Raw genomic sequence first — 12,475 nt, 5'->3', positions numbered from 1 at the left:
TGTATGGACAAGAATTGCCACCCTCTTTTTCTTGGTATTGGCTGATGCAAATAATAGTTGCGGGAGATTTTAGGTCCGGAACCTAGCTTCATCTTGTGGGATAATCTATCTCTCTTGACGAAAGACTATTGCAGCATTCATTTTAGTTGGCATAGTCATCACTGATTTACATTTAGATGTATTATTAAGACCTTGTGCATTTAGGGGGATCAGGGCAAGTGCATCCATTTAAGTCGGTTCACAATTTTATACCAATATCAGGAAATACCTGCCCTTGAATATAAAGAAGAAAGATAAAGGGAAGAAAGATAAAGGGAAGAAAGAGGAAAAAAAAACACAAACCCACCCAACATCACACATCCTGAAATGTGGGAAGTATAATCCAATTGTTTTTTTAATTTGCAATTTTTGTTATTTTCAGCTTTTACAGTTTGCCTGTACTTTAAAAACTTGAAGGCTTTCCCCTCATCTACAGAACGCAAAGGAACTCCTTTGTTGATGCAGACCGTGAATAAGCAGATGTGCAAAGTCTATAAACTCCAATAGGCGCAAGAATCCATCACCTCATCTCATAAGCACTTTCATTCCATTTTTAAGATATTCTATGGTGCTTGTGTGGCTTTCCTTCTCCTGCGACATTGTTTTCTTTAGCCAGTGGTAAGTCCAGATGCAGAGGCAGGCTTATTGCCACTATTTTCAAATTTGTTGTGGTTATGCGCCGAATAGTCTGTCATTTGTGCCGGATCTAGGTTCATTTATGATTTCAGTAGCTTTGTTTTTTTCTTAATCGCATATAATTGTCCCTTTTATTCAAACAACATTTTACAATGAGAAAACTCCCAATGTTATTTGATATGATTGTCCCAGAGCCAGGACGTTACTATTTTTTTTTTTTTTTTTTTAAATTCAAAATTTATTGATTTTATGCAAAGTCAACAATCATCTTCATACAGAGTTTATCAATAAGATATTGTAAATGGCTTGTAAGTAGAGTACCGTTTCCGTATGGAATGCGCATTAGTTCCTTAGAATTGCTCAATATTGCAAGTAAAATCTGTAATACCCAATCTCGCTCCCTCCCTCCCCCCTCCCCTCCCTTCTTTAACATTTCTAACTATGGGATTGAAAAACGACATTAAACAGTAAGACCACATCAAGAAAAGCTTTGAGTACAAATATAGTATTCGACCAGGACATATGACACGGCCCGTGACGCCGCGATAACGAAATTCATCGTTCATCGTTAGTATTGACAGAAATCACAGCAATAGTCTGCACACATTGATTTTACAGGGCGTGTTTGGCTCTGAACTCAGACCAGGCACTTTCAACATCCGTAAGGTCTCCGCGTAGGGCGGCAGTCAGGTGTTCCATTCTGTAGAGGGTTTGGGCAACCCCAAGCCATTCGGTTTTACTCGGGAGCTTTGGCCTCTTCCATACCATAGTGAGGCAAGCTCGTGCAGCCATCAGAAGACCGAGCACCATCGTGGATGCCTTTATAACTTTGTCCTCTGTTTCAATCAGACCAAACAGAATGAGCATTGGGTGCTGTACCCTTTCTTCATTGTCCAGGTCCTTAATCCAACTAAGAACCTCCGACCAGTAAGTCTGAACCATTGTGCACCCCCACCACATGTGCCAGTAATCAGCCCGCATCCCACAGCCCCTCCAACAGTATGGGCTGACCCCTTGATACATCTTGGCGAGTCTGATCGGGTCATACTGCCACCTATACAATAACTTTAGTGCATGCAGTTTATACTGGCAGGATATAGAGGATTTCGCAGTACGTCTGCAAATTTGTAGCCACAATTTTTGCGAGATTGGTCTACCCATATCTACTTCCCATCTGCTCTTAAGGACCAGGGAGGAGGAAGTATCAGCCTCGATCAAAGCCGAGTACATAGCACTTATCAGGCCACTGGAGCCCGTACATCGATCAAGGATCATTTCAAACGGAGTAAGATCCCTCTGCAGTTGGTCCTTCCAGATTGACCTTGTCATCACCCCTTTGAGTCTTAAGTATAAGAAGACTGAGAGTGGGCCTATGTCAAGCGCCTCCTGGAGCTCCTGAATGGTTATAAAGGTTCCATTGCGCCATAATTGACCCGCCCTTTCCAGCCCTGCTTGATACCATGTATCATAGCCTCCCGGTTCTGGGATTGCATCCCGAATTCCTGGTGACCAAAGGTGTCCCAAGGGAGATGGCCATGTCGTGACGCCCTTCATTTTCCCGCCAGGTTTCCATACAGCCCACAATGCGCCCAAGATAGGATGGGATCTGATTCCCTCCCGCAATTGAGATCTGGGGACCCACAACCATTCGGACACAATAAAGGGACGGAGGTGATAATTATCCAGCGCTATCCACTGAGGCTCTGAACGTTGCCTAAAGTGCGGGACGAGAACCCTAAGTAGCGTCGCCCTGTAATATGTCTCCATATCCGGGAGGCCTACTCCTGCGTTGTCTTTGCGGAGCTGGAGTAAAGGTCTCGGAATCCTTGGCTTCTGGCCCTGCCATAGGAAGGTCAGGAACAATTGTCTCACTGCTGTGAAATATTCTGGGGGGATCCTAATGGGGAGCATCTGAAATAAATATAATATCTTGGGGAGAAAGACCATCTTTATGGCATTTAAGCGGCCCATCCAGGAGATCGTGAGCCTAGACCACCGTTGGCTATCTTTCTGTAGAGCGAGTGATAGTGGTGGAAAGTTAGCTCCATATAAGGAGTCAAGGTCACGGGTGACATTGATGCCCAAGTAACGGAGGGTAGTTAGGCTGACTTGAACTCCTAGCGGGGCAAAGCGCGCGATCTCAGAGTCCCTGTCTTTATCAATCGGGAGGAGGACTGACTTTCCTGTGTTGATTCTTAAGCCGGCCAGTGCACCGTATTCTTCAATTATGCTGAGCGCAGCTGGGATTGATTCTAAGGGGTCCGTCAGATGAAGCAGGATATCATCCGCGTATAATCCCAGTTTGTACTCCCGATCTCCTACCTTGATGCCCTTAACTCTACTGTCACTCCTTAGTTTCTGCGCCAATGGTTCGAGGGACATCACAAATAATATTGCTGACATTGGGCAACCCTGTCTCGTTCCTCTCTCAAGGGGAAACCAGCGAGAGTATCCTCCATTCACTGCCACAGACGTCGTGGGGGAGGTGTACAACGCTTTAATGGCGCAGCGGAGCTTCGGTCCCAACCCATTAGACACTAACACTCTTTCTAAAAAGTCCCATGACACCCTATCAAAAGCCTTCTCAGCATCCAATGACAGAAGAGATGGGTCCCCCTTCATTCCCTGTGCCTCGTGAAGTAAGTGTAGCGTTTTCCTCATGGTATCTGCGCCCTGCCTACCCAGGACAAAGCCAACTTGGTCGGAGTGTATTAGTCTAGGGAGATATGTTTCAAGCCGGGCCGCAATGACTCTGGCATACACTTTTGCGTCGATGTTAAGGAGTGATATGGGGCGATAAGAGCTACAGTATTTGGGGTCTCGACCTTCCTTAGGAATTACAGCCAGGAGGGCCTGAGAGAAGGATGGGGGGGCCTGACCTGTATTGAAGATTTTAAGGGATCGAGGCAGATCCTGAAATAGAGATGGGGAATCATGATGAATAATACTTTGATCAGCACTATCATTAATTGTTATTGATGATGGGTAATGAATTTTTATCAGCCCGTCCAGGAAGATTAAGTTCTTCCCCTGCTGAAAGGTGAAATATACCCTGTGTGTGCGATGTATATCAAGATCATCAGAAAGCTAGAGTAGGCTTTGAAACAGACTCCAGACATATTCCTCCAGATCTTGATCTTACGCATGCTTGGCCACCCCCCAATGCCTATATTATTGCAGCAGGACTCAGTCTTCTTACATAGCCAACATGAATTTAAGCTGCATTTCCATTGCAACCATTCTTTCAGCCAACACTGCCGGTTCCTGAGATTTCACACATCATATTCTCAATTTCATAAACGCTCTTCTCCAACGAGAGTACATGTTTATCCAGGTCTGCAACTGGAAAGTCTAACATAGAGGCTTGTCCCCATTATCCTTGGTATATAATTTTTAATTTCTGAAGCGTCTGTAGGATATCAAATGTGTAGTGACTAGCACTTCCATATTCACCTGTGATCTTCAAGTATTGTGGATTTGAACCTCCACTTGTGTTTGCTTTTCAGGGAGTGTCTTGTTCCCGCAACATTGTTTTGATGCCCGTTTGTGAGGTGCACGTCTGCTTACGACCAGCTTTTTCCATGGAGATGCTGTAAGGTTCTCCTTAACTGAGAGAGGTTGTAGTTTTGGCTTTAATAAGCCAGGGACGTTTTTATGAAGCTTTCATCCAATACCAATGGGACCGGAGCAAGATGCATGTTACATGTCCCTTAAGTGAAGTGTTTTATAGGTGAAAGCAAATCTAAGCACTGCGCTTTTTTCTCAAAAATGTTACAGTGAACTCTTACATGGTATGTGTGCAGTAGTAGCTGTGGGTCATTTCACCAGAGCCTAAAAGCCTCAGTAGTGGCCTGAGCCCACAGTGCCGCCTCAGTCTCTGCACGAGGCCATCAGCAAGTCAGGCTCATCCTCAGAGGAAGGCTCTGTGCCGGCACATCCCCCAAACCGCATGACCTGCCTCTTGCTGGATTGCTACTCTTTAGGGTCATGCTGCACAACTCACACTGGGCGCTGCCGCCAATTTGAACATGGCAAGCGTGATTCAGGGATCTCAAATGGAGGTCATTGCGTAATTGCTTGCTCCAAAATCCAGTGACAGAGAAAGCCTGGTTCCTCAAACGTTCCTCTACCCATTCACAGCTTCAGGCATTTGCTTTACGGGTAAGTGTGAGACGCATAAGCCAGTCTCACGTCAGTGCTCCGATGAGCCATGCCTCATACCTCACCGGTTGGCCACACTATCTCCGGCCCCCATAACACTTTCTACAAATATCTTTGGATTTGCCACTACAACCACACTACTATTTCAACTGGGCTTGGCATTGGGGGAGCCTTCATCATTTGTTGACATTGTAACCAATATCCGCAAAATATTAACCATCCTCAAAGTGTTTAGCCAGCCACAATATTACTGAGAGCCACTGTGTATAAACAAGCGAGTTACTGGCGGAAACCAACCACATCTCATCCTGCTTCCTCTCCCCGGTTGTGGAGGTTTGCTGGGGGATAATGAAGGAAATATGGCACATTTACGACACAGCATATTCATGGATCTGTGGAGAGGTTTCTACCATATGGAGGGATTTAGACAATGTAACACCTTCCCAGAAATTCCCTCCATTTTGCAACCACCTAAGAACCTGATATGGTGTAGGCAATGGGAGGGGTGGTTGAGAATGAGAATCAGTGTGTATTGGTATCTGAATGTTTTCTTAGGCAACACCAAGGTGCAATACCTGTGTAATGGAGGGCTGGAAGATTGAGGTGGTAGGTTATTAAAAAAAAAAGCTCGTAAGGTTTTCTAATGCGAAAGCATCCGCTGAAGAGTACTGTATTGTTGTTTTGAGAACGTGGAGTAGTTCAGTTTACTCAATGTAATTATGAATGACTCATTTCCTTTTTGATTTATTGATGTACAGATAGTCTATTTCCAGATGCTTTATTCAAGATAGGTTTTCATCCAGCACTTTTACTTAAACAGTTTTACGACTGCAATGTAAGTTAAAAGTAAATTGAGATGTCTGAGGGGGCATGTAGCTGTGGGCTACCTGTGTCCCAAAGCTCCTAGAATGACTGCTGCTGTCAGGGTTTGTAAGGTGAGTGCTCCCTTGGCCGCACCTAAGAAAGAGACAGGGGAATGCAGAGGCCTTCAATGTTTTGCCTGACTAGACCATGTCAGATCAAGCAATGATTGCCGGATGAACGCTTAACAGAACAATACAGCAAGTCTAAGTGCTAGATCTTTAGATCAATTTCGAAAACCCAATACTACAGGAAACATTTGTCCACCTGTCTTTTCCACCTTTCAGCCATAGCAAAAAAGAGTGGGTGGAACTTTCTGGTCACCTTTCTGGTTAACTTTCTGATTAACTGTATTCTGATCCTGACAGATAAAACTTCTTCCCCGACGCTTCAATTTTTGTTGTTGTAAGACTCTAGCCAAAGCCTGTACCAACTCAATCAATCATTTGCCTTTTTTTTTATTTGAGGCATGCAATGCTAAAAATTGCTGTATTTACATATTCTATAACGTCTTTTGTTCCTCTTTTGATATTCGATTTTATGAGCAACAACTTCTGTTTGCTTTATAGATGGTAGAAGCGGGAATGGTTCTACAACTTGAACATCTAGATTATATAGAAAAACATGTCACACAAATGGAGGCCTCTGAATCTGAGATAAATATCATAGTTTCCACAAAATCGAGGTAAGTCGCACATAAAGATACAAAGTGTTGTAATGTGGAGAAATTATACGTTATTTGTGTGCTGACTGTTGCCAATTACGTGGATTTGCAAAAATAAATGGAATCCTTGAATGCAGGGATGGTAATTTACACGATTTGACCAAGATTAGGGGTTATATCGATTTACTGGCATTGGGCCATGATCCTATGTTTACTATGGCCCCTCGCCTGCCAAAGGCTACTGATAGTGCTTGCTTATTGTAGTATATATACGTTTGAGCTGGTAATGCTCTGCGTAGTAATAGTAATCCTAGGTTATATTGTGCTTTCGTCAAAGCGTTGTACATAGAACATTTTAATAAATCATTATTATGACCCAGCCACACTTGCTATGCATTTATCGACCTCGGAAGGATAAAAAGGCTGAGCTGCATTGCCCGGATTCAAACCTGAAGTCTTCAGATAACTCTAGGATCTCATCAGCGAGGGCTTAATTGGCTGAGCAATCTTACCGCGAAGTACCAGTGCACCAAGCCTCTGCTCCGCCCCCATATAACATTGTATTCAAATTTTCTGTTAAATATGTGCATAGTGCCGCCAGAAAATGTTATATTCTTGTATGGATCTAGATTCTGTGGGCAGAGAATTTCAGCTGAACGCTCCCTGTGTACCAAGGATACGACCATCAGTCTACTTGGAGCGCTTAGGGTGGATCATGTGATTAGAGCTTGTGAGGGGGAGAGGTATGGGAAAAGGTTGAGGTGGATGCCGCTGGTTATCTCTGTCAAGCCTCTGTCACTTTTTGCATAAAGCCTGTCCCCTTCTTCTCCTCTATCAACAGTTAAAACTTCTATTTCGTACATTCTACTATTTATATAGATGCGATGATTATGTCACCTATGGGGGGAGGCTGGGAAACACTGTGTGGGGCAGTGGATGGCACCTGCACCATGATATAACCCTTAATTGATGGGGATTGCCTGACATTTAATAGAAATGGTTTGAATGGCTCATACCATGGTTTGAGCTACGCTCTCATGGGATAAACAGGCACTGCTTTAAATAATGTGCTATTGTCAAGACCGTCAAAAGTTCTATTAATTATTCACTTTTATATTGACACATAAGAATTTACTTGTCTGGGGTTGCTGATCACACTCTTGGTCAGGGAATTACCTGCATTTTGGTGCTAGACTGCTCTTGTGGGTGGGACCAAACTGATATGCAAATGAATATGTTGCCTCAATAAAAGGTAGTGGGATACGTCCCATAGAACAGATTGAGACTTTTTCGTTCTCAGTATAGGAGCTCCGACATATTTATAAGTATTAACACATGAAACCTGCTTTAAACAGTAAATCCGGTTATGTTCACTGGTGTGTTTATTGCATGACATGCAAGCTAGTTGAACATCTCTAATTTTTACAAAATGTAAATTGAAATATTCAATGCACAAAAAAAGCTTTCATTTTATTATAAGTGTCCGTTTTAGTATATTTGGGATCCAAACCAATGCCTGGCCTACACAATATTTCATGTTTTTATTAGGTCGAGATCACAATGCTTTATATTCAGAAATAATTTTATATTTCAGAACGTGCAAAGCAAATCTGCCCAAGTATCAACACTGAATACCCTGTCGCACTAATTTTACAAAAAGTGTCATTACATGCAGTGGGCTATCAAAGTTGACACTTGCGTGCTGTTGGGTCCCCTGTTAGCAGTATTAAAAAGAACTGGAGTGGAAAATGAAAGAGTGAAAATAGCAATCGGCATCATGAACAGGCTTTGAAAAATCTTTTTTAAACTGCTAGACCTGCAGGTCAAGTAACTTAGTTTATCTACGCGACCTCAAGAAAAAGCGCTCAACCCACAAGCTTGATGGACATTTTCTCCAGCATGGGGTCTGGCATGGATTCACATGCTCATGAATATTCCCCATCGTCGGGCTGGGAATCCTTGGTAAAAGAAAAACAGTTTCACTTTCACTTACAAACTATATTTCTCCCACAAACCAATCACTGTCCTCTGGGTCATATTGCCCCATCAAATGACAGTCCTCTCCCGAAGCCCCTCCTCTGGCAGCCATTTTTAGATTTTTACAGCACGCTTCAGTGTTGGGAGTCCTCGAGTTTGCTCTCTGAGCTCTTCTACGTTTTTGTGTTTTTTGCTGAAAAAAATCTATTTTTGTTCTGAAACAGCCTGTGTGCTCTTCTCTCCATCTGTCGACAGGGGGATCCGTCGTCTGAAGTTCAGTGCCCCTCAATGGCGAAGATCATCGAAGTTTCCAGAAGGCCATTGGGCCTAGTTCGTGCCCTCTGACCATGATGGAGATGACAGAAGGATGGTGCCGTTTCAAGTTCCTGTGCCAAGTGTGGGTTTCGAAATGTGTTTGTGGATGTTAGGCAGAATCCTGTGCAGTTCCATAGGGGAACACTGCAAAAAGATTAAGGCTACAGGAGTAAGCAGTAAACCCAATTGGTAGCAGTCTGCACCACCCAGATTTACCTGGTAGCTGTGGCTGAGCAGTCAGACTTCTCTCAAGAAGAGTAGGGCAGTATGCAGAGTATACACAATAGGGTCAAAACACAGTAGAGCAAACAAACACTGACCAGAGCTTTGTATAAAAAGTATAGAGTTATTTATTTAAAACACACTTTAGGCAATACACTAGCACTCTTAATGAGAAGTAAGTTAAAAACACAGTCAGGTAAGTATACACACCTCTCTTGATAGCTATCAGACAAGTCAGGGTTAAAGCACAACTGTTTGTTAAGACAGAAGTGAGCACTTAACCTAGCTGGCACTCCAATAGTTTAGGTTAAAAAGGTAGAGAAAAGGCAGAGCATAACATAAAACAGTTCCCAACACTTTTAGTTGAGAGCAAGGAGAAAGGCAGGTTATACTGTAGAGCTAAAGTTCATAGGCCAGGCCCACTTTAAATGGAGCAAAGCGAAATGTGCCCAGGATCACACGGAAACCAGCCGCGGAGTTCCCGATTTAAAAGGTGCAGTCCTTTTATTCGCAGTCAAAAGTGGTGAGCTTGGCTATCCGGCCGCCGGGGTGCTTGGCACGGGCGATTCAACCAAGTGACGTCTTTCTCAAAGGGAGAAGACTCTCCAGCAGAAGGTCTTCTCTTGTCGTTGGAAAAGTGGTGCGTTTGTTGCAGCAGGGCTTCACCGGTGGTGTCGTCGGTTGCAGGTGGCACAGCCTCTTCCCTCTTCGGATTCTTAGGTCCTGTGGCGACTTCTGAAGTTCCAGTCCCAAAGGCCCTGCTTTTATGCAGAAAAACCCCCATTCATCAGCCTAGCTGTCAATCACACATGCTAAGTGGTGAGCCGGGCGGCTCACCAATGGGCCAATCAGAGTAGAGTGCGACTTGGGTTGCTAAGGCAACGGAGTCCAGGGTGCCAATTCCCCCCCCTCCACCCTTCCTGTGGAACCCAGACAGAGTGGCACCATTTGGATGGCTTCTGTGGAGAAGCCCGCCAAAATAGTGGAACAAAGGGCTCGACCTTGGTCAGAGTTACAGAGACGGACACAAACGCCATTTTAGAATAGAGTTCTGGCAAAAAGACCCAACCGGTGATTTAATATTAAATAAATAAACCGGCGATATCTTTAACATTGCACCAAAAAGTGGTGCGTTTAAAATCAATGGGAAAATCCCATAGAGAATATTCAGGAGGAATATTTCGTGTTGTAACCACTGCCACCAGCCAGAAACTCGATGAGGGGGGGACAGGACAGCGCCCACTCGAAAACAGACCCAGGGGCAATCGAATTACCCCTTACCAGTACTTCCACAATATGATGGTTTGTACTGGTTCTGTTCACAATTTTGGAGTAGTAAAGCCAATGGTGACTTTACATGCCCTGGGAGTCAGTAGTCCGTCCCAGGGTATGGAGTCTATGTTTGGGGATCATTGTGACACCCCTGTGGTACTGCACTGAGGGTGCTGTGTACCACACATACAGAAAAACAGATGATACCCTATGGAGTAAACAGAAACCCCATAGCCCATAAGCACATAAGTCAAAGACATACCTCAAATCATGTCTAAGAGTGGGAGTAAAAGAGTCTCACTCTTAGCAGGAGAAAAAAAAAACCCAAAAATCCAGCAAAGCTGCTGGGGGACTCTCTGGGTTTGGGAAATTAGCCTTATCAGAGAATTCTCCCTAACATTGCCCTTGGAGGAGAGGGTAGCGGCCATTCAGGGGAAGGTGCAGCGGCTGTTGTCGATGACAACGGTCACGGTGCGGCCCATCAAGTCATTGCTTGGCATGATGCCGTCCTGCATCTACCTCATCCGTCTCTGTAGGTTACAGATGCAACCTCTTGAACAGTTCCTGGACACTCGCTGGATACACGTGTCCGGGAACTTTGCAGACAAGATCACTTTGGATGACGAGTTCCATTGGGCCATAAGGTGGTGGGGCGTTTGCTCCAACATCGCCCAGGCAATGGGGTTTCAGAACCCTCCATTTGAATGGATTGTGTCCTCCAACGTATTCCTCATTTTTGACATGTAATGTGCACAGCTCGGCTGCTTTGGAAGTTTTTCGGCAGAGGGCGCCATCTGTCGATGGCGTCAGGTCGATGTCCCTTGAAGGCCTCCGTCGAGGGTGACGTCATCGGGTGCTGGACTTTCGACCGATGAGTCGAGAGGAGACTCTCCTCAGAGGAAGAAGTCCAAGCGGTCACGATCTACGAGTGGTTCACGCCACTTGTCCTCATCATGGCGTTCAAGGAAACGGCACCATCGGTCGCCTTCCTTGTCTTCGTCAGACGCCTCCCCGAAAAAGATAGTATGCCCGTCCGAATCATCGACCCCGCCGGAGTGGGATGCTTTCTGGGTGAAGATGATGAAAATATTTCATAAACAGGGCACTGTTCCGCCCGCGCCTTTTGACGAAGCCGGCAAGGAACAGTCTCGACCGAATACTTGTGCGCCCCCGACTCCGGGTAAACAGTGTGATAAACACCTGGGAGCCTTCGGGGCCCCGGTAGGCCAAGGCATCGAAAGATCACTCGAGCTGCCAGGCCAAGGTCTTTGTCACCAGTGAAGTCTTCGAAGTCCTCAAGGCCATCGAATGCATTGGCACCATGCCCGTTGAGTCGGCCTGTCGGGTCTTCGACCCTGTCGGGTCTTCTGGCCCTCAATGACGTTGGTGCTGACGCCGTCGGAGCCATTGACGCCCGTGTTGCTGTCTGAGCCAGTTTTACCGGCACAGGTCCCTGTGACAGTGGATCCCCCCCCAAGGAAGGCAATTTCTCAGTCTTTGAGTACTGTGTCTGAGAAGAGATGTACTCCTCTGCCTAAAAAGGATTTCTTTTACCCCTCCTTTCCATTTATGAGGAGGAGGAAAGATCTGATGATGCCCCTTTTGGAATCCAGTTTGGGACCCCCTAATGTACCCAACTGCCTCATTTCAGAGGAGAGTTGGATGGAGGATCTTTGTGACACACTGCACAATGCCAGTGGTATTGACACTTCTGCTGAGCTGGAGTTCGGTAAGCCGGACCCAGGAGAGCATGCCGACTCCTCCTATCGATGACTCATGTCGAGAGTAGTAGAGTATTTGGGCTGGTCCAGACCTCCTGTGCACTTTGATCAGGATGATTGTCGGGTGCATTTACCAGCCCAGCAGAACTTCCCTGGCTGCAAGTAATTTCTTCATGTGCACCAAAGAAAACCATTCAACGGCAGCGCTTCAATGCTGCCAGCTGAAAACTTCTGAAAAAGAAAATGTTATGTGTTTAAAAGGACTTTCCACTGGTGCTATTTTATCTTGTCAACATTACACAGTTTGGTTCCAGTAAAACACATTCATACCCATCTTCCTTCAGGATGAACACCATCAACGGAGGGCTATTTCTCCCTGAAAGGCATTGTGTGTCAAGGAAAATCTCATTTCAGGCCGTACGGCAAGCGTTTACTCTTGCAATAAAGTAACACAGGCCAAACTCTTCACAAGAAGCTCACTCTCCCTTTGCTTATGTCAGTTGCAAAGAACCCTTGTGTTGAACAGATTGCTGTGTAGTAGAAATTGACCAGAGCTATGGAAATGTTCAGAATAAAGATGCAAATAAAACCGCATTTGTAAAGTGAC

General features: G+C 45.1%; 1 protein-coding gene across 2 annotated transcripts in view; it reads left to right on the top strand.

Annotated features, from left to right (window-relative positions):
- The window catches only part of TOPAZ1 (testis and ovary specific TOPAZ 1), a 2,616,805-nt gene that overhangs the window by 1,597,652 nt on the left and 1,006,678 nt on the right, over positions 1–12,475 (top strand). For both annotated transcript variants that reach the window (XM_069648829.1, XM_069648828.1), the window contains one exon: positions 6,267–6,382. In XM_069648829.1, coding sequence (XP_069504930.1) covers positions 6,267–6,382 — 116 coding nt within the window. The remainder of the gene's footprint in view (positions 1–6,266; positions 6,383–12,475) is intronic.

Source organism: Ambystoma mexicanum, chromosome 2q (genome assembly GCF_040938575.1).
Source record: "Ambystoma mexicanum isolate Mex_15411 chromosome 2q, UKY_AmexF1_1, whole genome shotgun sequence".
In the NCBI taxonomy this organism is placed as follows: Eukaryota; Metazoa; Chordata; class Amphibia; order Caudata; family Ambystomatidae; genus Ambystoma; species Ambystoma mexicanum.
This window is presented reverse-complemented; position numbering and strand designations above follow the sequence as displayed.